Source organism: Argentina silus, assembly GCF_951799395.1.
Source record: "Argentina silus genome assembly, chromosome: 8".
In the NCBI taxonomy this organism is placed as follows: Eukaryota; Metazoa; Chordata; class Actinopteri; order Argentiniformes; family Argentinidae; genus Argentina; species Argentina silus.
The window spans coordinates 24,016,770-24,044,269 of NC_139662.1; the positions used below are offsets into that span (position 1 = coordinate 24,016,770).

General features: G+C 47.9%; 2 protein-coding genes across 2 annotated transcripts in view; both read left to right on the forward strand.

The window, feature by feature from the left end:
• The window catches only part of samd10a (sterile alpha motif domain containing 10a), a 9,255-nt gene extending 2,108 nt beyond the window's left edge, over positions 1–7,147 (forward strand). The window contains exons 2-5 of the mRNA XM_083675561.1: positions 802–980; positions 5,470–5,638; positions 6,140–6,280; positions 6,447–7,147. Of these exons, the coding sequence (XP_083531687.1) occupies positions 802–980; positions 5,470–5,638; positions 6,140–6,280; positions 6,447–6,469 (512 nt within the window). The 3' untranslated portion in view covers positions 6,470–7,147. The remainder of the gene's footprint in view (positions 1–801; positions 981–5,469; positions 5,639–6,139; positions 6,281–6,446) is intronic.
• A 252-nt stretch (positions 7,148–7,399) lies between these two features.
• uckl1a (uridine-cytidine kinase 1-like 1a) lies at positions 7,400–21,712 on the forward strand (the record flags this gene model as incomplete). The annotated part of the gene is made up of 15 exons (XM_083674808.1): positions 7,400–7,488; positions 10,106–10,284; positions 10,517–10,623; positions 12,019–12,189; positions 13,140–13,211; positions 13,899–14,088; positions 14,345–14,406; positions 15,930–15,946; positions 17,576–17,674; positions 18,772–18,865; positions 18,963–19,025; positions 19,234–19,356; positions 20,795–20,902; positions 21,153–21,309; positions 21,624–21,712. 15 exons carry the CDS (start codon positions 7,400–7,402, stop codon positions 21,710–21,712), a joined length of 1,620 nt encoding a protein of 539 aa, XP_083530934.1.
• Between the last annotated feature and the right edge of the window lie 5,788 nt (positions 21,713–27,500).

A 27,500-nucleotide genomic window follows, 5' to 3' on the forward strand; every position in this document is an offset into this window, starting at 1 on the left:
TGTCACCATCTGTCTGCGGTGACATTCACCTACTATTGGTGGTATACATTGTCTTGTTGTGGTAGTGTGTGTGTGTGTGTGTGTGTGTGTGTCAATTTTCTGGAATTTCCTCCGAGGCGATCCGGGTAGCAGTTGAAATTCCTTTGAAGAACGTCTCATAAACAGCTCAGGTTTTACTGGCCTGCCTGTGGAAAACACCCAGGAATGAGATCATCTCTGAGTGAGAAGCAGAGGACGGCTCATTGCAATGCCTGGAACAGAGTGAGGAATGGTGTGACAGCGTGTTTGATACCATTCCTCATTCCGTTTCATACATTACAATGAGCCCGTCCTCCGATTTCTACCTTCACCAGCCTCCCCTGGGGAGAAGGCACCCAGAGTGTGTTTACACTCCGCTCTCCCAGGGCTGTTCAGTGATAATTACAGACAGTGAAGGAGTTTGGAACACCACAAGTATGTGAGTGTACTGCTCTGCTCTGAGCTGTCACAGTCTTTATGTATAGTCCTGTCATATGATCGTTAGAAAGGTTTGCACACCTCAGGCTGCTCCAGGCTCTCACACCTCAGGCTGCTCCAGGCTCTCACACTGAATAAATACATTCAGAAAAGGAAAACAACTTGGCAACATTTTCTACAAATGGATTATCCTCCATGTTACAGAATGCCTTCCTTTTCAACGGTTATTTATTCTCTCTGAGACCCTGAAGGAGCAGCAGAGCCAGTGCGCTCCAGGGTGTTTTCCTTCCATCTGATCCTGAAGTCAAAGCTGCTCTCTCTCCCCTCCTCCTGCGCCCCGCCCAGCCGCCTCCAGCTTCAGCTTCTGCCGTCCAGCGGTGGAGTACAGAGGACTGCCTGAGGACTTCAGCCAGCCGAGCCGAAGGACTGGCGGGAACCTAACCTGGAACGACGGGCGGGGCCAGAAGACGGCGGGGGGGCGAACTGTGAAGCTGCTGCAGCAGCCGGGGACGCAGCGCCTGCAGGTACGTCAACGACAGAACGAAGGGTCGCTAAAGTAGCTTATGTAAGCAGGGTTCAAACACGGGTCTCCCACGCGGAAGACACAAGCGAGGGTATGTGTCTTGAGTATGTGTCTCGGGCAGGGCTGCTTCTTAAAGGGATGGGGGAGATGTTGATATGTGTCTCGGGCAGGGCTGCTTCTTAAAGGGATGGGGGAGATGTTGGTATGTGTCTCGGGCAGGGCTGCTTCTTAAAGGGATGGGGGAGATGTTGGTATGTGTCTCGGGCAGGGCTGCTTCTTAAAGGGATGGGGGAGATGTTGGTATGTGTCTCGGGCAGGGCTGCTTCTTAAAGGGATGGGGGAGATGTTGGTATGTGTCTCGGGCAGGGCTGCTTCTTAAAGGGATGGGGGAGATGTTGGTATGTAAAGTTAAGTGCTGTTGGAACCCTGTCTATTGGAGAGGATGTTGCTAACTGTTAGCCTTTGCTACAGAGAGGTTTTCACTAGCGGCCTGTGAGGACAACAGGGTCAGATGATATTTCAACTCAACATGAAAATCGCTGTAACGAGAGCGGGATTCCAGATCGCCTCAGCTACACTTAGATTTTATACAGTAGATGTCCATTTAACTCATCAAGGGCTTCACCATTAATGAAGTGCTGGAGTTGAATCAGGTGTGTTAGTGCTAGTTTAGAACACAAATGTGCAATCTTGGGAGTAAGACAGGACCAGAGAAGGGCACCTACAGCCAGTGGCGGCCAGGAGGCAAGCCTGTTCCTCCGGTACTGTACGGTCAGCACCGCCCCTGGTCTCTGGTCAACAAGACCTCACGCTTAATTCATATGAATTCATACAAAAGGCAAAACACCTGATTAGTATGAAATCTTTCAACTTTTGTATGAATTCATACAAATTCAGCGTGATATCCTGTTGATCTGGTTGATCACCAAATGATTGATGTCAACAAGGCTGAGAGAGGAAGTCATGAATACTTCAGCACCTTGTTCAAAACATCACATGGAAACAACCTCCACAGTGCTGTCATCTGCTGCACAACAAATAGATTTTTCCACTTTTTCTGATGAAAGAGAGGGAAATGCCAAGATCACAAAAGATGTGAAAAAAATGACCTCATTTCTTGCTAATCATCCGTGCTTTCAGCTGCCTATCGGACGGTACATGTGCAGGGAACACAAGCCTCTGTCTTTTCATGCAATGTCTTCTTCCTGTAATCTTCTACCCTCTTTCTAGTCCTATTGATAGATTTATGTATCGTATTAACCTATTTTATGCAGGATGTCCTACTAAGAGCAAGGTCTCTTTTCCAGGGGAGTCCTGCATACAAGTTGAACAATTGGACAATGAGCCCGTCCTCCGATTTCTACCTGCACCAGCCTCCCCTGCTCTACACACAGGGGAATGATGGAAAGACATCAGATGATAAATGAACTTTGCAGGCCACCGTCCATTGTTCAATATGAGCACTTTGTTAGCAGGCAGAATAGAATGCGCTGTTTACCCAGAGGGCTATGGGGCACTCACAGGCTTTCAGAACGGCTTTAAATAGAAGCGGTCTTCCTCCAGTATCATCCCAGTCTGTACAGCAGAGCAGCGATGGTCTGGTAAGGGACAGATAACAGGGTAAAGGAGGTTACTCAGTATGGGATGTATAGAACGGTTGTTAAACCCTCACAGTATCGCCTCCTGCAGATGTCGATTGTAACAAAGGATGTTTTTGTCTTGTGAAACTGGGTCAGTCACATTTACATTCAATGTCTGTGGATCCCTGGTTTGGACTGATTGTCTTTTAGAGTGATTTGTTTTGTTCTGTCCTCGGTTCGATGAATGGTTTCTGATCTACAGTAAAGATCCGTCCCTCTGACACAGCAGGACAGCCTACAGCCTCAACTCAGACACAAGAAGCCCTTGTATCCTAGAAGGACATTTAAATCTCCCATGTCCCTGCTGTGTCATTGACCAATCAAAGAGTTTCTACTATAAAGGAGGGTTTGGCTACTCGAGGCTCGGCCAATGATACTGTATGATACTGAGTTGGGTTAAGGACAGAGATTGTTTGTACCTGTGTGCAGTGTGTGCGTGTTACTATCATTTCATAATAAATCATGCATCACAAATGTCTTGACTTATTATATGGAAATACATGTCAGGGGAGGCTGGTGGAGGCTGCATCAGAGGACAAGCTCATTGTAATGAATGGAATTCCATGTATTACAATGAGCCCGTCCTCCGGTTTCTACCTCCACCAGCCTCCCCTGGTGTACAGTATGCATATGTACTGTAGATATCATTGTCATATTCACTGTGATACATAATAAGTCACGCATCACAAATTGAACTTCAACTTTATTCGATGTAGATGCAGGTAGATAGCCTGTCTGGTTGTTAGGTAGATACAGGTAGATAGCCTGTCTGGTTGTTAGGTAGATACAGGTAGATAGCCTGTCTGGTTGTTAGGTAGATACAGTAGGTAGATAACCTGTCTGGTTGTTAGGTAGATACAGGTAGATAGCCTGTCTGGTTGTTAGGTAGATACAGTAGGTAGATAACCTGTCTGGTTGTTAGGTAGATACAGGTAGATAGCCTGTCTGGTTGTTAGGTAGATACAGGTAGATAACCTGTCTGGTTGTTAGGTAGATACAGGTAGATAGCCTGTCTGGTTGTTAGGTAGATACAGGTAGATAGCCTGTCTGGTTGTTAGGTAGATACAGTAGGTAGATAACCTGTCTGGTTGTTAGGTAGATACAGGTAGATAGCCTGTCTGGTTGTTAGGTAGATACAGTAGGTAGATAACCTGTCTGGTTGTTAGGTAGATACAGGTAGATAGTCTGTCTGGTTGTTAGGTAGATACAGGTAGATAGTCTGTCTGGTTGTTAGGTAGATACAGTAGGTAGATAGCCTGTCTGGTTGTTAGGTAGATACAGTAGGTAGATAACCTGTCTGGTTGTTAGGTAGATACAGGTAGATAACCTGTCTGGTTGTTAGGTAGATACAGGTAGATAGCCTGTCTGGTTGTTAGGTAGATACAGGTAGATAACCTGTCTGGTTGTTAGGTAGATACAGGTAGATAGTCTGTCTGGTTGTTAGGTAGATACAGTAGGTAGATACAGGTAGATAGTCTGGTTGTTGTTGCTCATCAGCTTTTGAGGGGCGCTGCACCTTTTGAACTTCTCATGGGGGGGGGGGGCTGGTGGGGGTGCGGGGGGGGGCTGCTCTACAGAGGAGAGGAGAAGATGATCCGAGAGCAGGAGAGGGAGAGAGGGAGAGAGGGAGAGAACACTGCTCTCATTGATTTTTTAAAAGTGAATGAATGATCAAAGGCTTCATTTGATTCCTTCCCCCACTAGTTCTACAACCTGAACAGATTCCAAAGAATTAAAGAATTTGGTCTTTGGATATGAGGCCGACTCACATCAGACACAGGGGAGGCTGGTGGAGGTAGAAATCGAGGACGGGCTCATTGTAATTCATGGAATGGAACGAGGAATGGTATTAAATGCACATGTTTGATACCATTCTTTATTCTGTTCCATGCATTACAATGAGCCCGTCCTCCGTCCTCCGATTTCTACCTCCGGCAGCCTCCCCTGAAGGTCTGATAGAGGCTCACAGAGTGACTGTGCTGTAGGTTCTATCTCTGTGTTTGATCTCATGGCCCTAACCCTAACCCTAACCCTAACCCTAACCATAACCCTAACCCTGGTACATGAGGTCCTCATTAATGGACTTTACTGCCTGCTAATAGGAGAGGGATGATTCCCCCTGCAGTGTGTGTGTGTGTGTGTGTGTGTGTGTGTGTGTGTGTGTGTGTGTGTGTGTGTGTGTGTGTGTGTATGTGCGTGCATGTGCATGTGCATGTGCTTTTCATTGATTTGCAGTTACCCAAAGTGAATTTAGTGGAAGTAGAAGAAGTAGAAGACCTGCTAGGAACAAGTCCTTCTGTAGTTCAGAGTCAGCCCAGACAGACCTGTACTGTAGCTGTACTGTAGCTGTACTGTACTGTAGCTGCACTGTAGCTGTACTGTAGCTGTACTGTAGCTGTACTGTAGCTGCACTGTAGCTGTACTGTAGCTGTACTGTACTGTAGTTGTACTGTAGCTGTACTGTACTGTACTGTAGCTGTACTGTACTGTAGTTGTACTGTAGCTGTACTGTACTGTACTGTACTGTAGCTGTAATGTAGCTGTATTGTAGCTGTACTGTAGCTGTACTGTAGTTGTACTGTACTGTAACTGTATCTATGGGTCGTAATAGATAGTAGTAGATAGTAGATAGTCTGTCTGGTTGCTTGTCTGATACACCTGGTACAGGTTGATAGTAGATAGCCTGTCTGGTTGCTTGTCTGAAACACCTGCATTTGATCAGTTCTTCAAGGTCTGCTCCAAGACAGCAACATGCAAACAACAAGCAGATATGACAGTAAAATAAAAAAATAAATAAAATAAAAAGTCTCACTGTGTGTGTGTGTGTGTGTGTGTGTGTGTGTATTTCAGCACCGAGCAGGTGAGTCCTATGGGATCTACCACACCAGCCCCACCCAGCCCAGCCTGATCGGGCCGGTCGTGTTATGGACTCAGCAGGACGTCTGCAAATGGTTGAAGAAACACTGTCCTCACAACTACCTGACCTACGTAGAGGCCTTCTCCCACCACGCCATCACAGGTAACACACACACACACACACACGCACACACGCACGCACGCACACTCACACACACACACATACACACACACACACACTCACACACACATACACACGCACACACACGCACCCACACACGCACGCACGCACGCACGCACACACACACACACACACACACACACACACACACACACACACACACACAGAAACACTGTTCCCACAGCTACAGTACCTGACTACACTGAAGTCATTGTAGCTCTACTACAGTATACAGCTGCAGACGACATTCTTTAAAGAGGTTCTGTTATGCCTGTGGGAGAACCCTCTAAAGAAGTTCTATGTAGAACCGCTTTGGATTCCATTTAGAACCTTCTTTGGAAAGGGGTTCTACATGGAACCCAAAAGTGTTCTTCAACAGCTGAGGAACCCTTTATGGTTGAAGGTAGAGGAACACCTTTGTTTCTCAGAGTTCCTATAGAGTAGTGTTCCCACTGTCCTCCTCCTCCCGCCCCTCTGCCCCAGGCAGGGCTCTGGTCAGGCTGAACGGGGAGAAGCTGCAGAGGATGGGCCTGGTCCAGGAGACCCTGAGGCAGGAGCTCCTCCAGCAGGTCCTGCAGCTGCAGGTCCAAGAGGAGGGACGCAACCTGCAGCTGCTCAGTAGAGGTGAACATTGTGTGTGTGTGTGTGTGTGTGTGTGTGTGTGTGTGTGTGTGTGTGTGTGAGAGAGAGAGAGAGAGAGAGAGAGAGAGAGAGAGAGAGAGAGAGAGAGAGAGAGAGAAAAAAGGAAACAGAAACTAGGTTTAACTACGGTCTCCTTTGTCTTTTCTAGGCTCTTTTGGGAACATATCATAACAAACTGTGGACACTGTGGCCCAATCAGACATAACAGCACTTTAACCAGCTCCACAGAACACCGCCAACGGTCAGAGACGCAGGTCGGACGGTAGGGCTGAACCCTGAAACACACGGACATCATGACCTCTGAACTCTGAACTCTGACCAGGATACTTGGGATGAATCTATTCTTTATTAGGATCCCCATTGGCTGGGAATGTCTTCCTGGGGTCCACATAGTCAGAGCATCACACCCGGACAGACCCAGGGGAGATGGATGACTCACAACACAACGACAGCAGGGGAGGCTGGTGGAAGTAGAAATCGGAGGACGGGCTCATTGTGATGCATGAAATAGAATAATCAAACACAAAGGACAGAACGTGTACTATGATCAATGGACTGCTTGTATATTGGAACATTGGTGATTATTCATTTCCCATCAATCAGTAGGACAGACTGATTGACAGACTGATTGACAGACTGGTTGACAGACTGATTGATACCTCTGCCGACGGTTTGAACTGAAATGAAAGGACGTTTATGGCTGATTTGTCAGTTGGATCAGTTCTGTCTTGCAACCCATGTCTATGTTTTACTTATACGTTGCTGTGAAAGATTTGTGATTCTAGTTATCTGATGAATTCTCTCTCTGTCTCTCTTTCTCTCTCTCTCTCTCTCTCTCTCGTATTTCAGAAAAATAAAACTATTATTGTTTCTATTTCTATTGTTACTATTAATGTTTTTATTTCATCATAGCCTGCATTCTTATTGTGATTGAACTGTGATTGAACTACTGTACATGCTTGGAAAGTTATATTATGTGATATTTGTAGCCTGTATGATTTGTGAGGGTAAGAAAATGGCAGCCAAATGAATATAGTGTATTTAGGTCAGCAGAGTAAACTACATTACCCACAATCCCACTAGAGGATGACAGAGGAATACATGGCGCTGTCCAGCCGGTACCGACTCCGGTCGCGGAAGATGCTGATGGAAACCGAGAGCGGGAAGAAAATGTCATCCCGTTCGGACAGGTACACCTGACACCTTCAGTATTTACCTGAACCTTGAATTATCAAACAGTCAACTATATTACTAACAATAAGCACAACATGCGATGCTTTCTATCCTCGTCTAACGGTGCGTTATATCACCGTGACCTCCGTCTCCTCCCCAGAGAGCGCCAGGGATGTTAGTAGTGCGTTACCGATTCGAAAATCAAACTAGATAGATTTATAATGGATGATAGATTTATGACCGATGATCACGTTGTGTGAGAGCTGCTGCTGTCGCATACTGTCACCGTGTCACCCGTGGATGAGTCAGAGGAGCAGATGGCTGCGCTGGGTCGGGTCAGAGTTGAGGGTGGAGGACAGACAGACATCAGCTCATTAACCAACATCACACCGTCGACCCGAAGGGCTTCAACATCCAACTGTTGTTGCATTCTCTATATTTATGTTATTGGATAAATGCGTCCAATTATCTCTTGATGTTTTTTATTTTCTGTCATTGCATGATTGTGAGAGAGAGGTTTGTTATGCTCCTATAATAAATATGTGATCATATTATTATAATGTATTCTTATAATGTATTATTATAATATAGTTGTTAATCGTAGTCCCTTTTGAAACCACTTCAGGGAACAGAAGGGAGTTGATGGGTATGAACGTCAGAGTCAGACAGGACATGATAAGACACTTAACTTAGATCAGAGCCAAGGCTAAATGGGACATAGAGGAGGTGGAGCGTCTCTCAGGGGGATTAACATGCCTCTGTTGTTTATCTTAGAGGATCAGTAGAGGACGTCAGTAGAGGACGTCCACGCACTCACTGGTGGCTCCATTAATAAACTACCAGACAAACAACTCTGCTGTCAGAGAGCTACATTGATCCTCTTAAAGTCACTCAGGGAGGGAGAGAGAGGGAGGGAGGGAGGGAGAGAGGGAGAGCATGAGAGGGAGGGAGAGAAAGGTAGAGGAAAGAGGGAGAGAGAGCAGGGAGAGAGAGGGGGAGAGAGAGAGAGAGAGAGAGAGGGAGGGAAAAGTAGAGGTGTCATTGTCACCTCTCCTCTGTAGTGAGATGGACAGTTGACAGAGAGGACCGGAGTGGAGCAGTGAAGGAGGGACGCTGACATAACAGACGGTGACAGAAGTCAGAACAGACTAGCAGAGGAGTGGTGTCCCTCTGTGAACTGTCTCCAGGGTTCAGGGTAATGTGACCAGGGACACCGCTACCATAGTAAGCTTTACTGTGTTACCTGGGAGCGTCACCTGGGAGTGTTGCCTGGGAGCGTTTCTGTACCTGCGTGGGCTGGGATGGAGGGCTGTCGAGAGACCCTCCCCGAGGCAGACATGACCCTGCCCGGCTACACGGGGGCCCGCGTCTCAGGCTGCTGGTCCATGAGGCCCGACTGCGGGTAAGTGGTCGACACCAGATGCCATTTTGTCCTCCGTTCTTCAGAGATTTCTGAGGCGACCTGGTCCAATAGAGCAGACCTGGTCCAATAGAGCAGACCTGGTCCAGGAGAGCAGACCTGGTCCAATAGAGCAGACCTGGTCCAATAGAGCAGACCTGGTCCAATAGAGCAGACCTGGTCCAGGAGAGCAGATCTCCTGCCCAATGCTAGACATCACATTACTGTACGGAAACGTTGGTTGACAAATGTGTACTCTACGCTCACTCAGAACACCTCTGCCATAAATGTTGGTCATGTGAACAGACGCCGTCAGAGAGGAGGCTTGTGATAGGCTGAGTCATGGTGGTTCCTGTGTTGTGTGTGTTGTGTGATGTGCTGTTGTTGTCACAGCTGTGGTCAGTGGGTGAGACAGGGAGGAAGGGGAGGGTCCAGACTTGGTGTGGTGTTTAGTCAGGGTTTTCATTGAGGACCGATTGGTGGTGTGTCAGTTCTGGTGGTTAGGAGGTCAGTGGTTGAAAGGGATGAGAGTAGTGACTCAGTGGGGATGTTGTTGTCCGTCTTCTCTCTGTATGTGGGACACTAGGAAGGACGCCCTCTCTCATTAAGGCTGATCAGTGACACCAAACACCAAATATATACATGTGTGCTCTGAGAGAGTGGCGGAACTGCTGAGCTGACTTTAACTGAGCTTTATAGTAAACATGGCTGCAAAGCTAAGCCCTGATCAACGTGACCTTAACTGTAATGATCAGCATACTGCTTTGGTTTAGAACGCCCCAGTGTTGAGAGTGGAAGGCTGGAGAGTTCCCTGCCTCTGTTTCCTACGCCACTGTCCTCTCACTAGATGCTGAGCGGGATAATCGGTGATCCTTGAATCCTGAATGCGATGAGTCAGAGTCTGACCAGTGATTCAGAGTTGTGGCCAGTGAGTCAGAGTCTGACCAGTGAGTCAGAGTTGTGGCCAGTGAGTCAGAGTCTGACCAGTGAGTCAGAGTCTGACCAGTGAATCAGAGTCTGACCAGTGAGTCAGAGTCTGACCAGTGAGTCAGAGTCTGACCAGTGAGTCAGAGTCTGACCAGTGAGTCAGAGTCTGACCAGTGAGTCAGAGTCTGACCAGTGAGTCAGAGTCTGACCAGTGAATCAGAGACGGGCCAGTAAGTCAGAGTTGTGGTAGAGTGATGCTGATTGGCTGTGCTGTGCTCCAGTGATCTGATTGGCTGTCTGTGTTCCAGTGGGAGTGGGGAGGACTCGTTGGACCGCCTGCTCCCCGTGAGCGCCCCCCGCAGGCGGAGCACCACGCTGAGTAAGGAGCCTCCCCTCCTCCGGACCGGAACCCGGACCATCTACACCGCCGGCCGGCCGCCCTGGTACGACGAACACGGCGCCCAGTCCAAAGAGGCCTTCGCCATCGGTGCGACAGCCAGGGGGGCGCCCGGGGGAGGGGGGAGGGGGGGGGGGGGGTTGTTGTTGTTGTGTACAGGATGGACTGCTTCCTGCAATGTCTTTTCATATTGTGTGCTTTACCTCTACAAATCTGCACCTCTCCCTCTCTCTCTCACTCACACACACTCACACACCCACAAACACCCACACACACACATACATGCGTTGAAATGATTGACAGCTTGTGTGTGTGTGTGCAGGGCTGTGTGGGGGCAGTGCCTCAGGGAAGACCACGGTTGCCAATAAGATCATAGAAGCTCTGGATGTTCCCTGGGTCGTCCTGCTGTCCATGGACTCCTTCTACAAGGTCAGTCACACACTAACACCGGTGTGTGAGTGTGTGTGTGTGTGTGTGTGTGTGTGTGTGTGTGTGTGTGTGTGTGTGTGTGAGAGAGTATGCATCTCTCCCTCAGTCAACATTACATTATTTATGTCAGACGTTGTCCGACGCCGGTGGACTGGTCGGTTCTGGGCCGGAGTGGGCCGCTTGTTTTGTTTAAGAAAAAATACTAAAATGTGTTTTTGTTTGGTTGTTTTGTTTGTGACCCTGGCAGCACCGCGACCGTCTAGGCCCACAGTTAAACAGATTCTAAAGTTTGTTTTCAGTCTCTCTCATTCCGCTGAGAGCGGTAACCATGGCAGCAGCGTAGTCAGTCAGCCAGGGCAGATCTAATAGTGTAAGCCTTCCCAGAATCCCTCACTGCTAATGATGCTAATGACACAGGGCAGAGGCTGTCCCACACCACCGCTAATCTGCCTCTCCACCCAGCTCAACACACACACACACACACACACACACACACACACACACACACACACACACACACACACACACACACACACACACACACACACACACACAGTCCCAGGAATCACAGAGTCAGCACCAACACACACACTAACACACACACTAACACACACACTAACACACACACTAACACACACACTAACACACACACGCACCAACACATTAGCACTCTGGGTTGAGGAAGGGAAAGGGAGGGGAGAGGGACTTACAGCACGTTTCAAGAACTCGCTATAAAATCTGATCCATAAAGGTACATCACCGCAGAACTCAATGTAAAACTCACGGCGGGGAGGGGAGGCTTGTGGAGGTAGAACTCGGAGGATGGGCCCATAGTAATGAATACCTCCTCCAGCCTCCACTGAAGACAGCACCCTGATCTGTGTTCACACACAGTATAATCAGAAATGGCAACATCCCATGGCAGGACATGTTTCTTCTCCAGATTCACCCTGTGACGTTCCCTGTGACGTTCCCTGTGACGTTCCCTGTGATATTCCTTGTGACGTTCCCTGTGTCTGTGAAGCTGGGCTCCAGGAACCTCCACTGCTTGCTTGTCAATACTGACCCCTCCTGCTGTTGATGCGTCTGCCCTGCAGTCTCTCCCCGTTTCACAGAAGCCAGCTGCTGAGCAGACACAGAGAACAGACACAGAGAACAGACACAGAGAACAGACACAGCCAGCTGTTGAGCAGACACAGAGAACAGACACAGAGAACAGACACAGCCAGCTGCTGAGCAGACACAGAGAACAGACACAGAGAACAGACACAGCCAGCTGTTGAGCAGACACAGAGAACAGACACAGAGAACAGACACAGAGAACAGACACAGAGAACAGACACAGCCAGCTGTTGAGCAGCCAGTTTCTCTGACGTGTGTCTCCTCCACCTACAGGTCCTGTCTCCTGAGGAGCAGACGCTGGCCGCCAGCAACGACTTCAACTTCGACCACCCGGGGGCGTTTGACTTTGAGCTGCTGGTCGCCACGCTGCGGAGACTCAAACAGGGCAAGAGCGTCAAGATCCCCGTCTACGACTTCACCACACACGGCCGGCAGAAGGACTGGGTGAGGAAACCAGATAAACGTGATCAGACTTATCACACAGGGACTTACAGTACAGAGGGCATGCATTTTACTATATGGTCCCAGCGGGAATCGAACCCACAACCTTAGCATTGCTTGTGCTATGCTAACTGAGCCACTCAGGACCAGTCTAGCTGACAGCTGTGTAGGAGTATAGGAGTATAGGAGTATAGGAGTGTAGGAGTATAGGAGTATAGGAGTATAGGAGGGCAGGAGTATAGGAGTATAGGAGTATAGGAGTATAGGAGTACAGGAGTATAGGAGTATAGGAGTATAGGAGGGCAGGAGTATAGGAGTATAGGAGTATAGGAGGGCAGGAGTATAGGAGGGCAGGAGTATAGGAGTATAGGAGTGCAGGAGTATAGGAGTATAGGAGTATAGGAGGGCAGGAGTATAGGAGGGCAGGAGTACAGGAGTACAGGAGTATAGGAGTACAGGAGTATAGGAGTATAGGAGGGCAGGAGTACAGGAGTATAGGAGTGCAGGAGTATAGGAGTATAGGAGGGCAGGAGTATAGGAGTATAGGAGGGCAGGAGTATAGGAGTATAGGAGTGCAGGAGTATAGGAGGGCAGGAGTATAGGAGGGCAGGAGTATAGGAGTATAGGAGTATAGGAGTGCAGGAGTATAGGAGGGCAGGAGTATAGGAATATAGGAGGGCAGGAGTATAGGAGTATAGGAGTGCAGGAGTATAGGAGTGTAGGAGGGCAGGAGTATAGGAGTATAGGAGTGCAGGAGTATAGGAGTATAGGAGTGTAGGAGTATAGGAGTATAGGAGTATAGGAGTATAGGAGTATAGGAGGGCAGGAGTATAGGAGTATAGGAGTATAGGAGTATAGGAGGGCAGGAGTATAGGAGTATAGGAGTATAGGAGTATAGGAGGGCAGGAGTGTTTCTACAGTGTGTCTGTCTCGGTCTCTGTCTCCCCCTGTAGAAGACAGTTTATGGTGCCAGTGTGATCGTCTTTGAGGGCATCATGTCCTTTGCCGACAAGGAGCTCCTGCAGGTGAGGCTGTCCTGTACCATGACGGCTGTTAAAAGTGTTTCCTGAACCAGTCAAGTCCCCAGAGCCTGACAGGTGAAGGATGGAGAGTGAAGGTAGAGAAAAGGGGGATCGTGGAGGAGGGGGGTGATGGTTGGAGGGTGTTAGAGAGAGTTCCTCTGACCATGAGACCACCTAACCAAGAAAAACTCTGGGCCCTGGTCATAAAGAGAAAGAGATGAGAGTGGAAAGAGAGGAGCTCTTCTATTGGCTGCCTGTCAGAACTTCTTTAGTGCGTCCATCTTGCAGTGTCTCCACTGCTGTGGGTCTCTGTTCCTGGGGAAACTAACACGACACGCCATGTTAAACTCCCAAATGAGTTCAAGTTCGGTTACAGTTAGGGTTAAGATTAAGGGTTAGGGTTAGGGTTAATCGTTAGGGTTAGGGTTAAGGTTAAGGGTTAGGGTTTGGGTTAAGGTTTACAGTTAGGGTTAAGGTTAAGGGTTAAGGTTAGGGTTAAGGTTTACAATTAGGGTTAGGGTTAAGGTTTACGATTAGGGTTAGGGTTAGGGGGTTAAGGTTAGGGTTAGGGGTTAGGGTCAGGGTTAGGGGGTTAAGGTTAGGGTTAGGGGTTAGGTTCAGGTGTTGACCTCGTCAGATACTGAACAGGAAGGTCCTGTAGTCCCACCCCTCTCCTCCTATTGGCTGCAGCTCCTGGACATGAAGATCTTCGTGGACACAGACTCAGACATACGGCTCGTTCGCCGGCTGCGGCGTGACATCACAGAGCGAGGGAGGGACATCGAGGGCGTCATCAAGCAGTACAACAAGTTTGTGAAGCCGGCCTTCGACCGCTACATCGAGCCCACCATGCGCCTGGCCGACATTGTTGTTCCACGAGGTGAGACACATAGAAACATCTCTGGATTCCTGAACTCATTTATTCCCGAGGGTGAATAAAGTCATTCTACAGCCACGGGTGACTTTATTCACCAAAAATGCATCAAATATAAACATTTTATTTTATGGCCAAAGTATTGTTGCTAGGTAAATACCACATAAAACACTTGGCAGTCTAGGTGGTGAGTGTTCCGGAACTCTTTGGTGGGTTAATACAACACATGTTTGATGTGTTTCTGTCCCTCGCCCTCCCTCAGGCGGGGGGAACATGGTGGCCATCGATCTGATCGTCCAGCACGTCCACAGCCAGCTGGAGGAGGTGAGTGATTGACAGCTCAGCCGGTGTGGCATTAGCAACACTTAGGTGGACGGTCCAATCCCGCCGTGACCACAGACAGGTATACAGCACTCTGACGCCTTCAATCCCGCCGTGACCAGACGGGTATACAGCACTCTGACGCCTTCAATCACTGGACCTCAAGTCACGTTGGATGAAAGCGTCTGCTAAATGGCCTGTATTGTTGTTGTTATTATTTTATTACAACGGCCTTGGCCTGATGGCTCACGGGAAGGTGGCGCCGCCCAGTGGCCATGTGGAGGAGTGTGTTGGAGAGGCTGGTAGTAGGTGGTGATGAGTGGATGACCTACTTGAAAAGTCTCTCTGACAGTGAAACTACATGACTGGTCATAATCACAGACTCATTACCTCCTCCTCATTACCTCCTCCTCATTACCTCCTCCTCTGCCTCCTCCTCATTACCTCCTCCTCATTACCTCCTCCTCATTACCTCCTCCTCTGCCTCCTCCTCATTACCTCCTCCTCATTACCTCCTCCTCATTACCTCCTCCTCTGCCTCCTCCTCATTACCTCCTCCTCATTACCTCCTCCTCTGCCTCCTCCTCATTACCTCCTCCTCTGCCTCCTCCTCATTACCTCCTCCTCATTACCTCCTCCTCATTACCTCCTCCTCATTACCTCCTCCTCTGCCTCCTCCTCTGCCTCCTCCTCATTACCTCCTCCTCATTACCTCTTCCTCATTACCTCCTCCTCTGCCTCCTCCTCATTACCTCCTCCTCATTACCTCCTCCTCATTACCTCCTCCTCTGCCTCCTCCTCATTACCTCCTCCTCATTACCTCCTCCTCTGCCTCCTCCTCATTACCTCCTCCTCTGCCTCCTCCTCATTACCTCCTCCTCTGCCTCCTCAGCTCAGGAGTTTGTGAATGAAAGTAGTTTTGTTATCTCCGAGTACGAACTAGATTAACATCATTAGATTAACATCATTAGATTAACATCACTAGATTAACATCACTAGATTAACATCACTAGATTAACATCACGAGATTAACATCATTAGATTAACATTAGATTGACATCACTAGATTGACATCATTAGATTAACATCATTAGATTAACATCATTAGATTAACATCACTAGATTGACATCATTAGATTGACATCATTAGATTGACATCATTAGATTGACATCTCTCAGAAGTCCCAGATAAGGAACACACAGGTCATGTTTTCTGTTCTGTTTCAATCATCTTTAATTCCCTCTTTAACTAATTGTTCATCTTTGCTTCTCTTTCTCTCTTACCTGCATTCTTCCTCTTTCCTCTCTCTCTCTCTCTCTCTCTGTCTCTCTCTGTCTCTCTCTGTCTCTCTCTCTCTCTCTCTCTCTCTCTCTCTCCCTCTCTCTCTCTCTCTCTCTCTCCCTCTCTCTCTCTCTCTCCCTCTCTCTCTCTCTCTCTCTCTCTGTCTCTCTCTCTCTGTCTCTCTCTCTCTGTCTCTCTCTCTCTCTCTCTCTCCCTCTCTCTCTCTCTCTCTCCCTCTATGCAGCGTGAGCTCAGTGTCAGGTAGGTTAACATCTCTCCTCTCCCTCCCTCTCCTGCCCAGTATGACACCAGTACCGTCCTCCTGCCCAGTATGACACCAGTACAGTCCTCCTGCCCAGTATGACACCAGTACCGTCCTCCTGCCCAGTATGACACCAGTACCGTCCTCCTGCCCAGTATGACACCAGTACCGTCCTCCTGCCCAGTATGACACCAGTACCGTCCTCCTGCCCAGTATGACACCAGTACCGTCCTCCTGCCCAGTATGACACCAGTACCGTCCTCCTGCCCAGTATGACACCAGTACAGTCCTCCTGCCCAGTATGACACCAGTACCGTCCTCCTGCCCAGTATGACACCAGTACCGTCCTCCTGCCCAGTATGACACCAGTACAGTGTCTATCTGAGATGTAGGGTGTTATTCATAGTTCAACCACAGGGTGTCGCAAGGTGACTTCATACCGGAGTTGACTTGTATTCAGGAAAGAGATAGAGATAGAGATGGCTAGAGATAGAGATGACTAGAGATAGAGATGACTAGAGATAGAGATGGCTAGAGATAGAGATAGAGATGACTAGAGATAGAGATGGCTAGAGATAGAGATGGCTAGAGATAGAGATGACTAGAGATAGAGATAGAGATGACTAGAGATAGAGATGGCTAGAGATAGAGATGGCTAGAGATAGAGATGAATAGAGATAGAGATAGAGATGACTAGAGATAGAGATAGAGATGACTAGAGATAGAGATGGCTAGAGATAGAGATAGAGATGACTAGAGATAGAGATGGCTAGAGATAGAGATGGCTAGAGATAGAGATAGAGATGACTAGAGATAGAGATAGAGATGGCTAGAGATAGAGATAGAGATGACTAGAGATAGAGATGGCTAGAGATAGAGATGGCTAGAGATAGAGATAGAGATGACTAGAGATAGAGATAGAGATGGCTAGAGATAGAGATAGAGATGACTAGAGATAGAGATGGCTAGAGATAGAGATAGAGATGACTAGAGATAGAGATGGCTAGAGATAGAGATGGCTAGAGATAGCTAGAGCCATAGAGGTATATGACTAGAGAAAGCACAGACTATCTTTCCCATTCATTACATTTGATGAGGAATGTCGACAACATGGCATATACAGTATATTCACTTATTTTAGGGGAGTGCACCCTCTAACGCCCTCTAACTCTATGGGGAGAGCTCCACTCTGAAGTGTCAAAGACATCACAGTCACTGTGTGTCCTAGACGTGTTCATAAACTCCCACCTGAACTGTTCTGTTTCTCTGTGTGTAGATCTGTGTGTAGATCTGTGTTTAGATCTGTGTGTAGATCTGTGTGTAGATCTGTGTGTAGATCTGTGTGTAGATCTCATGTATGTCTTTGTGGTGCTCCTTTGGTGTTCAGTGCTGTGTTTACTTTGTCTCTCTCTCCCCCCCCCCCCCCTCTCCCCCCCCCCCTCTCTCTCTCCCCCCCTCTCTGTCTCCCCCCCCCTCTCTCTCCCCCCCCTCTCTGTCTCCCCCCCCCTCTCTCTCCCCCCCCTCTCTCTCCCCCCCCTCTCTGTCTCCCCCCCCCCTCTCTCCCCCCCCTCTCTGTCTCCCCCCCCCTCTCTCTCCCCCCCCCCCTCTCTCTCCCCCCCCCCTCTCAGGGCGGTCCTGGCCTCAGCCCAGCAGACCCAGCCCCTCCCTCAGACCCTCAGTGTGTTGGAGAGTACCCCGCAGGTCAAAGGTCTCCACACCATCATCAGGTTAGATAACCACAGGTCCCAGAGCTGTAATAACCACAGGTCCCAGAGCTGTAATAACCACAGGTCCCAGAGCTGTAATAACCACAGGTCCCAGAGCTGTAATAACCACAGACCTCAGACCTGCCTCCAGGACTGTACAGGAAGACTCTCTCCTGCGCTGCTCAGCTGAGAATGAAGTGTTTATCACGTTTTCACCCTCTCCTCCTCATCCTTCTCCCTCTCCTCCTCCTTCTCCCTCTCCTCCTCTCTTTCTCCCTATCCTCCTCCTTCTCCCTCTCCTCCTCTCTTTCTCCCTCTCCTCCTCCTCTTTCTCCCTCTCCTCCTCTCTTTCTCCCTCTCCTCCTCCTCCATCTCCCTCTCCTGCCTTTCTCCCTCTCCTCCTCCTCTTTCTCCCTCTCCTCCTCCTCCTCTCTTTCTCCCTCTCCTCCTCCTCCTTCTCCCTCTCCTCCTCCTCCTTCACCCTCTCCTCCCTTTCTCCCTCTCCTCCTCCTTCTCCCTCTCCTCCTCCTCCTTCACCCTCTCCTCCCTTTCTCCCTCTCCTCCTCCTTCTCCCTCTCCTCCTCTCTTTCTCCCTCTCCTCCTCCTCCTTCTCCCTCTCCTGCCTTTCTCCCTCTCCTCCTCCTCTTTCTCCCTCTCCTCCTCCTCCTCTCTTTCTCCCTCTCCTCCTCCTCCTTCTCCCTCTCCTCCTCCTCCTTCACCCTCTCCTCCCTTTCTCCCTCTCCTCCTCCTTCTCCCTCTCCTCCTCCTCCTTCACCCTCTCCTCCCTTTCTCCCTCTCCTCCTCCTTCTCCCTCTCCTCCTCCCTTTCTCCCTCTCCTCCTCCCTTTCTCCCTCTCCTCCTCCTTCACCCTCTCCTCCTCCCTTTCTCCCTCTTCTCCTCCTTCTCCTTCTCCCTCTCCTCCTCCTCCCTTTCTCCCTCTCCTCCTCCTCCCTTTCTCCCTCTCCTCCTCCTTCACCCTCTCCTCCTCCCTTTCTCCCTCTTCTCCTCCTTCTCCTTCTCCCTCTCCTCCTCCTCCCTTTCTCCCTCTCCTCCTCCTCCTCCCTCTCCTCCTCCTCCTCCTCCTCCCTCCCCTCCTCCTCCTCTCTTCTCTGATGCAGGAATAAGGAGACGAGTCGAGATGAGTTCATCTTCTACTCTAAGAGGCTGATGCGCCTCCTCATTGAACACGCCCTCACCTTTCTGCCCTCTCAGGTGTGTGTGTGTGTGTGTGTGTGTCTGTGTCTCTGTCTTAGCCAGTGATTCAGGTGTATTGTGTGATGATGTCATGGTGACCCTGTGCCCCCCCCAGCCCTGCACGGTGCAGACCCCCCAGGGAGAGGAGTACCAGGGCCGCAGCTTCAGTGGGAAAGGGGTTCGTACAGCTCCTCTGACCTCCACACTACTGTTATCCTCCATGTAAAACGTTGGTAAATACCTCCGTCTACATGAAGAGGGCTGTTGTGTGTGTGTGTGTGTGTGTGTGTGTGTATGTGTGTGTGTGTGTGTGTGTGTGTGTGTGTGTGTGTGTGTGTGTGTGTATGTGTGTGTGTATGTGCTGACGCTGCCTGGACTGCCCTCAGATCACGGGGGTGTCCATCCTGCGGGCGGGGGAGACCATGGAGCCAGCGCTGAGGGCCGTGTGTAAGGATGTCCGCATCGGCAAGATCCTCATCCAGACCAACCTGGACTCAGGGGAACCAGAGGTAGGGTTAGGGTTAGGGTTAGGGGTTAGAGTTAGGTTTAGGGTTAGGGTTAGGGTTAGGGTTAGGGGTTAGAGTTAGGTTTAGGGTTAGGGTTAGGGTTAGAGTTAGGGTTAGGGTTAGGGGTTAGAGTTAGGTTTAGGGTTAGGATTAGGGCTAGGGTTAGGGTTAGGGGTTAGAGTTAGGTTTAGGGTTAGGGTTAGGGGTTAGAGTTAGGTTAGGGGTTAGGTTTAGGGTTAGGGTTAGGGGTTAGAGTTAGGGTTAGGGGTTAGAGTTAGGAGTTAGGGTTAGGGTTAGGGTTAGAGTTAGGGTTAGGGTTAGGGGTTAGAGTTAGGTTTAGGGTTAGAGTTAGGGTTAGGGCTAGGGTTAGGGTTAGAGTTAGGGTTAGGGTTAGGGGTTAGAGTTAGGTTTAGGGTTAGGGTTAGGTTTAGGGCTAGGGTTAGGTTTAGGGTTAGGGCTAGGTTTAGGGTTAGGGTAAGGGTTAGGTTTAGGGTTAGGGTTAGAGTTAGGGTTAGGGTTAGGGCTAGGGTTAGGTTTAGGGTTAGGACTAGGTTTAGGGTTAGGGTTATGGTTAGGGCTAGGTTTAGGGTTAGGGTTAAGGTTAGGGTTAGGTTAGGGTTAGAGTTAGGGTTTACGGCTAGGGTTAGGGTTAGGGTTAGGGTTAGAGCAGTGGAGCCTTAGATGTGTACTTCTTTTTTTACTAACAGTATACTGTACACTTTACACTGGCCAGTGTCTTCCAGAGCCCTTTGTAGTCTGTAGTTTGTAGTCTGTAGTCTGTAGTTTGTAGTTTGTAGTCTGTAGTTTGTAGTCTGTAGTCTGTAGTCTGTAGTTTGTAGTCTGTAGTTTGTAGTTTGTAGTCTGTAGTTTGTAGTCTGTAGTTTGTTGTCTGTAGTCTGTAGTTTGTAGTCTGTAGTCTGTAGTTTGTAGTCTGTAGTCTGTAGTTTGTAGTCTGTAGTCTGTAGTTTGTAGTCTGTAGTTTGTTGTCTGTAGTCTGTAGTTTGTTGTCTGTAGTCTGTAGTTTGTTGTCTGTAGTCTGTAGTTTGTAGTTTGTAGTTTGTAGTTTGTAGTCTGTAGTCTGTAGTCTGTAGTTTGTAGGTCGACAATTTCTTTATTTTTATTATTTACTTCATCTACCTCACACAGTCTCCTTAGTAACCACCAGATCTGTACCTTCCTGATTGTATCTCCATGGTAACCCTGTTTCATCCTCCCCTCCTCTCCTCTCCTCTCCTCCTCTCCTCTCCTCCTCCTCTCCTCTCCTCTCCTCTCCTCTCCTCTCCTCCTCTCCTCTCCTCCTCCCCTCCTCTCCTCCTCCTCTCCTCTCCTCTCCTCCCCTCCTCTCCTCCTCCCCTCCTCTCCTCTCCTCCTCTCCTCCCCTCCTCTCCTCCTCCCCTCCTCTCCTCTCCTCTCCTCTCCTCCTCTCCTCTGCCATGTCCAGCTGCACTACCTGCGCCTGCCTAAGGACATCAGTGAGGATCATGTGATCCTGATGGACAGCACAGTGTCAACGGGCGCGGCGGCCATGATGGCTGTCAGGGTTCTGCTGGTGAGGAGAGGCCACAGCACCCTCCCTCATGACTGACCGAGGGTTTGTGTTTGTGTGTGTGTGTGTGTGTGTGTGTGTGTGTGTGTGTGTGTGTGTGTGTGTGTGTGTGTTAGATCAGTTGACCTAATTGTGTTTTGTTTTATGTGTGTATCGTTGTACTCTAATGGCTAAGGCAACTATGTTCAAATAAAGTAATTCATTCCTTCGTGTGTGTGTGTGTGTGTGTGTGTGTGTGTGTGTGTGTGTGCAGGACCACGAGGTGCAGGAAAACAAGATAGCGTTGGTGTCCCTGCTGATGGCGGAGCTGGGGGTCCACTCCGTGGCGTACGCCTTCCCCCAGGTACAGATCATCACCACCGCCGTGGACCAGAGCGTGGACCACATGCTGCAGGTCATCCCCGGGATTGGTGGGTTCAACACGCCTAGCACACGTACTAGCCTTAACCCTAACCCTAGGACACTTACCAGGCCTAAGCCTAACCCTAGGACACTTACCAGGCCTAAGCCTAACCCTAGGACACTTACCAGGCCTAAGCCTAACCCTGTACCAGTCATGTTTTAACATTTCAGTTCTCATTTATTCCAAACTGTCTATTCATCTGTGTAGAAATAGCACCTCTGTCACCACCTGTTCCTGTTTGAAACACCAGGACTGATTGGCCATTTCTCCATTCAAATAAGAAACGGTGTCCTGATCCGTCTGTCTGTCCTGCTGTTGCAGGGGACTTTGGGGACCGGTACTTTGGGACAGACGGGGTTGGGTCGGCAGGCTGGAGTGACGAGGAGGACCAGGACCAACTGGCGTGTTGACACAGATGAAGGTCCGACATGGAGGTTCTCAGCTTCAGAACACAGGAGTCCTGATGGCCGTGAGAAACAGATCACATGATGAAGAAGGTTCAGCTGTTGTAGTCCAGACAGAGACTGTGTGACCTCTGGTGTGGAGGTCCAGTACGAGGTCCAGTACGAGGTCCAGTACGAGGTCCAGTACCGGCCTTGACTGTCCTGTCACCTTTAGTTTGTTTACCAGGATATCAACTGCTGCTATTAGAGAACGTAGCATATGTACGTTTTCACAGTTTCAGTGTGGCCATTGGCCAAGCAGGGCAGCCACGCCCCAAACTACATGACTCACCTTCAGGGGAGGCTGGTGGAGGTAGAACACCAGGGGAGGCTGCTGGAGGTAGAACCCGGGGAGGGGATCATTGTAATGCATGGAACATGTTTGATACCATTCTTCATTCCATTCCATGCATAACAATGAGCCTGTCCTCCGATTTCCACTGCCAGTAGCCTCCCCTGAAGGACCGACCTTTTGTACCTGGACATGTCAATCACACATTCCCCACTGCTGGTAGTCATGGACACAAACAATGTTATTGTAGAGTCAGAACTCACATACTGTATGTACAGTCTACAACTGTGGAGGACATTTTGTATTCTATTTTCTGCTACAGAGGATCGTTTCAGTGGGGAAGTGATTTTACGAAGTGCTGTGTGTGCATTTGATCTATCTGTTGTTTGTGCATTTTAAAGATTCAGGTGGGCTGTTCTGTTCCAAACACGATGCAACATGGGTCTAAATGAGTTCCATCGCTGTGGAGACGATAATGATGTGATTATATAAAGCTTGAGGTCGCCTCACTTTTAATGTTGGCCAGAAAAGATGATAAACTGTGTTGTTTTTGTGTCTGAATCAGGTGTGTTTGAATGGTACAGGGAGACTGGAACTGGTGGTTTTATATTAAATGTAACATTATTGAACTCTACGTCTTGTTTTTGGTGGGAAAGTGTAGTACTGCAGTGAAACACACACACACACACACACACACACACACACACACACACACACATCAGGAGGACAGGCTTATTGTCATGCAGAATGAGGAATGCTATGAATGTTACCAGACCACTACTAGTATAGTAGTAGTAGTAGTAGTAGTAGTGGTAGTAGTATAGTAGTAGTAGTAGTAGTAGTAGTAGTAGTAGTAGTATAGTAGTAGTAGTAGTAGTAGTATAGTAGTAGTAGTAGTAGTAGTAGTAGTATAGTAGTAGTATAGTAGTAGTAGTAGTAGTATAGTAGTAGTAGTAGTAGTATAGTAGTAGTAGTATAGTAGTAGTAGTAGTATAGTAGTAGTAGTAGTAGTAGTATAGTAGTAGTAGTATAGTAGTAGTAGTAGTATAGTAGTAGTAGTAGTAGTATAGTAGTAGTAGTAGTAGTAGTAGTATAGTAGTAGTAGTAGTATAGTAGTATAGTAGTAGTAGTAGTAGTATAGTAGTAGTAGTAGTAGTAGTAGTAGTAGTAGTAGTAATAGTAGTAGTAGTATAGTAGTAGTAGGAGTAGTAGTAGTATAGTAGTAGTAGTAGTAGTAGTGTAGTAGTATAGTAGTAGTAGTGGTAGTAGTATAGTAGTAGTATAGTAGTAGTAGTAGTAGTAGTAGTGTAGTAGTAATAGTAGTAGTAGTAATAGTAGTGGTAGTAGTAGTAGTAGTAGTATAGTAGTAGTAGTAGTAGTGGTAGTAGTAATAGTAGTAGTAGTAGTATAGTAGTAGTAGTAGTAGTAGTATAGTAGTAGTAGTAGTAGTAGTAGTATAGTAGTAGTAGTGGTAGTAGTAATAGTAGTAGTAGTAGTAGTATAGTAGTAGTATAGTAGTATAGTAGTAGTAGTAGTGGTAGTAGTAGTAGTAGTAGTAGTAGTGGTAGTAGTAATAGTAGTAGTAGTAGTAGAAGTATAGTAGTAGTAGTATAGTAGTAGTAGTAATAGTAGTAGTAGTAGTATAGTAGTGGTAGTAGTAGTAGTAGTAGTAGTAGTAATAGTAGTAGTAGTAGTATAGTAGTAGTAGTATAGTAGTAGTAGTAGTAATAGTAGTAGTAGTAGTAGTAGTAGTAGTAATAGTAGTAGTAGTATAGTAGTAGTAGTAGTAATAGTAGTAGTAGTGGTAGTAGTAGTAGTAGTAGTAGTAGTAGTAGTAGTATAGTAGTAGTAGTATAGTAGTAGTAGTAGTAGTAGTGGTAGTAGTAGACCAGAGGATGTTAGTGAGGGTTGTTCTAGCTCCCCTGTTGTGAGGAGCTGCCTGGCCTGTAGAGGTCAGTATAGTTCAGCCTCAGTTCCTGCAAGGTTGGGTTAGTCTCCCCCCAGTCTCAGCTCCTTACTCCTCACAGCTTTCATTCCCATCCAAGAAGCAGGGAAATCATCCAAACCTGGTTCCGTGTTTCTAGGTCTGCTCCCAGGTTAGCCAAAACATATTTAAATAAACATCCTCGCCAACGCTTGTGACCTCAGGCTGCTCTGCACACATCTCAGGTATTCACTCTGAAACAGACGTAATCTAACCCTAACCCTAACCCTAACCCTAACCCTTGTGACCTCAGGCTGCTCTGCACACATCTCAGGTTTTCACTCTGAAACAGACGGCTGTCGACTCCATGTTTTAGTTTGGTCTGAAGAGTTGTCCTCCCGTGCTGCTGTCCTCCCGTGCTGCCGTCCTCCCGTGCCGCCGTCCTCCCGTGCTGCCGTCCTCCCGTGCCGCCGTCCTCCCGTGCTGCTGTCCTCCCGTGCTGCCGTCCTCCCGTGCCGCCGTCCTCCCGTGCCGCCGTCCTCCCGTGCAGCTGTCCTCCCATGCTGCTGTCATGGACCAGGTCTCTCTTTACAAATAGATTGTATCTGAATGAGACTAACCTGGATAATTAAAGGTTCATTATGAATAAATAAACTCCAGCCTTTCACTCATCTCTTGGCTGCTGTTTTGAGACAATGGATGATCTTAAACCTGCAGTCAGATCCTGTCTGGGGTTCAGTTCTTGTCTGATTACAAATATATTTTCTATTCAATACTTTTGTCTTTATTTTATCCTGATTCTTTTTTTATTTATTTGTGGTTTAAATGTTGCTGGATATTTCACATTCATGTTATACCTTACACCATAATCTCATGTATAGTCTGAATGTACGATCAGCCTGTGTTCTTAACAGGCTTACTGTACATTAGCGGTGTACGGGGGGGTTCTGTACGGGGGGATTCTCTTGTTCTGTCAGAGTGTGACCGAGTGATGGTGGATGTCAGGCAACGCATGCTGAATCCACCAAGACAGCGCAAGACTCGCCAGGCCATGTGACTACTGCCTCAAGGTTAACCTGTTACTATGGAGACAAGTCGACCAATGGAAATTCAGCAGACGGTTGCGATGTTGACTGCAAGCTTTTTGTTTTAATGGTGACCTATTTTTTTCTACAGCTACTCAATCGCAGACCCCACTGCACACACACACACACACACACACACACACACACTCATGTACAGACACACACGCATGCATGTGTGTACGCACACTCTCTCTCTCTCACACACACACACACACACACACACACACACACACGGATTCACATGAAGATGATAATGATGTGGAGAGGGAATGGGGGGCTGTGAGAACGTGTGTGAGAATGTGATCCATGTCACACTTAAACATAATAAACAGAAACAGCGATGAACCCAACAGAATCAACCGTGTGACACGCCGGGCTGTCAGGTGTGTCTAGTTGGGTTCATAATGTGTTATTAGAGTGTGATAATGAAATGATATGAGTGGTAGTCACAGTTCTCTTACATCTTCCTGAGGGCATTTGGCTTCATCAAAGCCATTGTAGCCATTTACTACAAACACGTAGAAATAATGTTTTCCTGCTTTGGATCTGTAGTACCACTCTGTGTACCAGAACCCTTTGTCTTGCTGTTAGCCAGCAGTGGAGCTTGCCTGGTTCACACACACAGACGTGCGTGCGCGCAAACACACACACACACACACACACACACACACACACACACACACACACACACACCCATGCACGTAAACACACACACATACGCAAACACACACACACACGCACGCATGCACGTAAACACACACACACACACGCAAACACACACACACATACACACACACACACGCACACAAACACCATCCCTGGTTTCAGAAGGATCCATTATTTCTAGCATGAGAGTTGAATCCAGCTGTGGGGTGTGTTGGAGCTTTGGTCATGTGATTGTAATAGTAATGTAATAACCAACACCTACGTGACTGGATTGGTCAAAGCCAAGTCATGTCAGATCAGTGATCCTTCAAGGAAGGGAGGGAGGACAGATGCATTTTAGGAACATTCAAATAGTGGCCTGTTTAGACCAGAGGTTAGCATGGTTGTTAGCATGTTATTAGCATGGTTATTAGCATGTTATTAGCATGGTTGTTATCATGTTATTAGCATGTTATTAGCATGGTTGTTATCATGTTATTAGCATGGTTGTTATCATATTATTAGCAGGGTTATTAGCATGGTTGTTATCATGTTATTAGCATGGTTGTTATCATGTTATTAGCATGGTTGTTATCATGTTATTAGCATGGTTGTTATCATGTTATTAGCAGGGTTATTAGCATGGTTGTTATCATGTTATTAGCATAGTCAGGTGAATAAAAACATCCAGGTAAAGAGTTAATTCTGTTATTGTGAAAATGGTTTGTAGAAAAATGGAGACTGTATGAGAAAACACATCTTTTTTTTTTTTTTAAAGTGCCACTTTATTACAAAAGTATAAACTTGACTGACATTTTCATGAATAGTAATCTTGATATAAAACATTACAATCTTTTGCACTTATAGCACTTAATTACACGCTTTTGAGTACAAGACCCTGTAGTCTGATTAGCAAACACACAACAGTAGCTGCCACGGTAGAGCACAGCGTAGCTTTAATGGCCAGAGAACCAACAAAATCACATCAAAATTCACATTGGAACTGTTTTGCATTTTTGTCACCAGATAAATCATTCCAAAAATACAACCAAACATAATAGTAAAAATTTCTTGACACCAATGATATATTTATTATTCTTTCTCTTTTGTAAGGTACATACACATTGCATCAACATACAGTATAATCACGTTGTGTGCCGGGGAGATTTGGTCAAATGGACTCTTCTTCTTTAGTGTCCAGGGTGAAACAACGTCTAATCCTCCCAGGATCCTCTCCTTTATCCCCTCCTTCATAATCACTCTGTTTATGCTGTTCTGTTCATCACTCGGTGGGTTTATCTGGCTGTTCATCACTCGGTGGGTTTATCTGGCTGTTCATCACTCGGTGGGTTTATCTGGCTGTCGCTGCATTGTTGCATTGTTGCTTTCTGAGGACTCACTGAGGACAGAGACGAGGACAGAGAGGAAGAGGAAGAGGAAGAGGAAGAGGAACCAGCAGAGTTCCACATCAGTTCCACAGGCTGTCGTCATGACAATGAGGCACAGCCATTCCTGTATGTTGATTGGTCCACAATTATAAGAGAGGGGATTGGAGCAGAGAGAGTCCACCAGTGTGGCCCCAGCTGTTCTGATAGGGCCTGACACACTACCGGGCCGGGCCAAACCGTACTGCTCTGGATCGGCTGTTCTCCATCACGGTGTCCTTCCCAGCACAGCTCAGCTACTGGGGGGGGGGGGTCCGTAACCAGGCCAACCCAGCACAGCTCAGCTACTGAGGGGGGGGGGGTCCGTAACCAGGCCAACCCAGTACAGCTCAGCTACTAGGGGGGGGGGGGGGGGGGGGGGCCG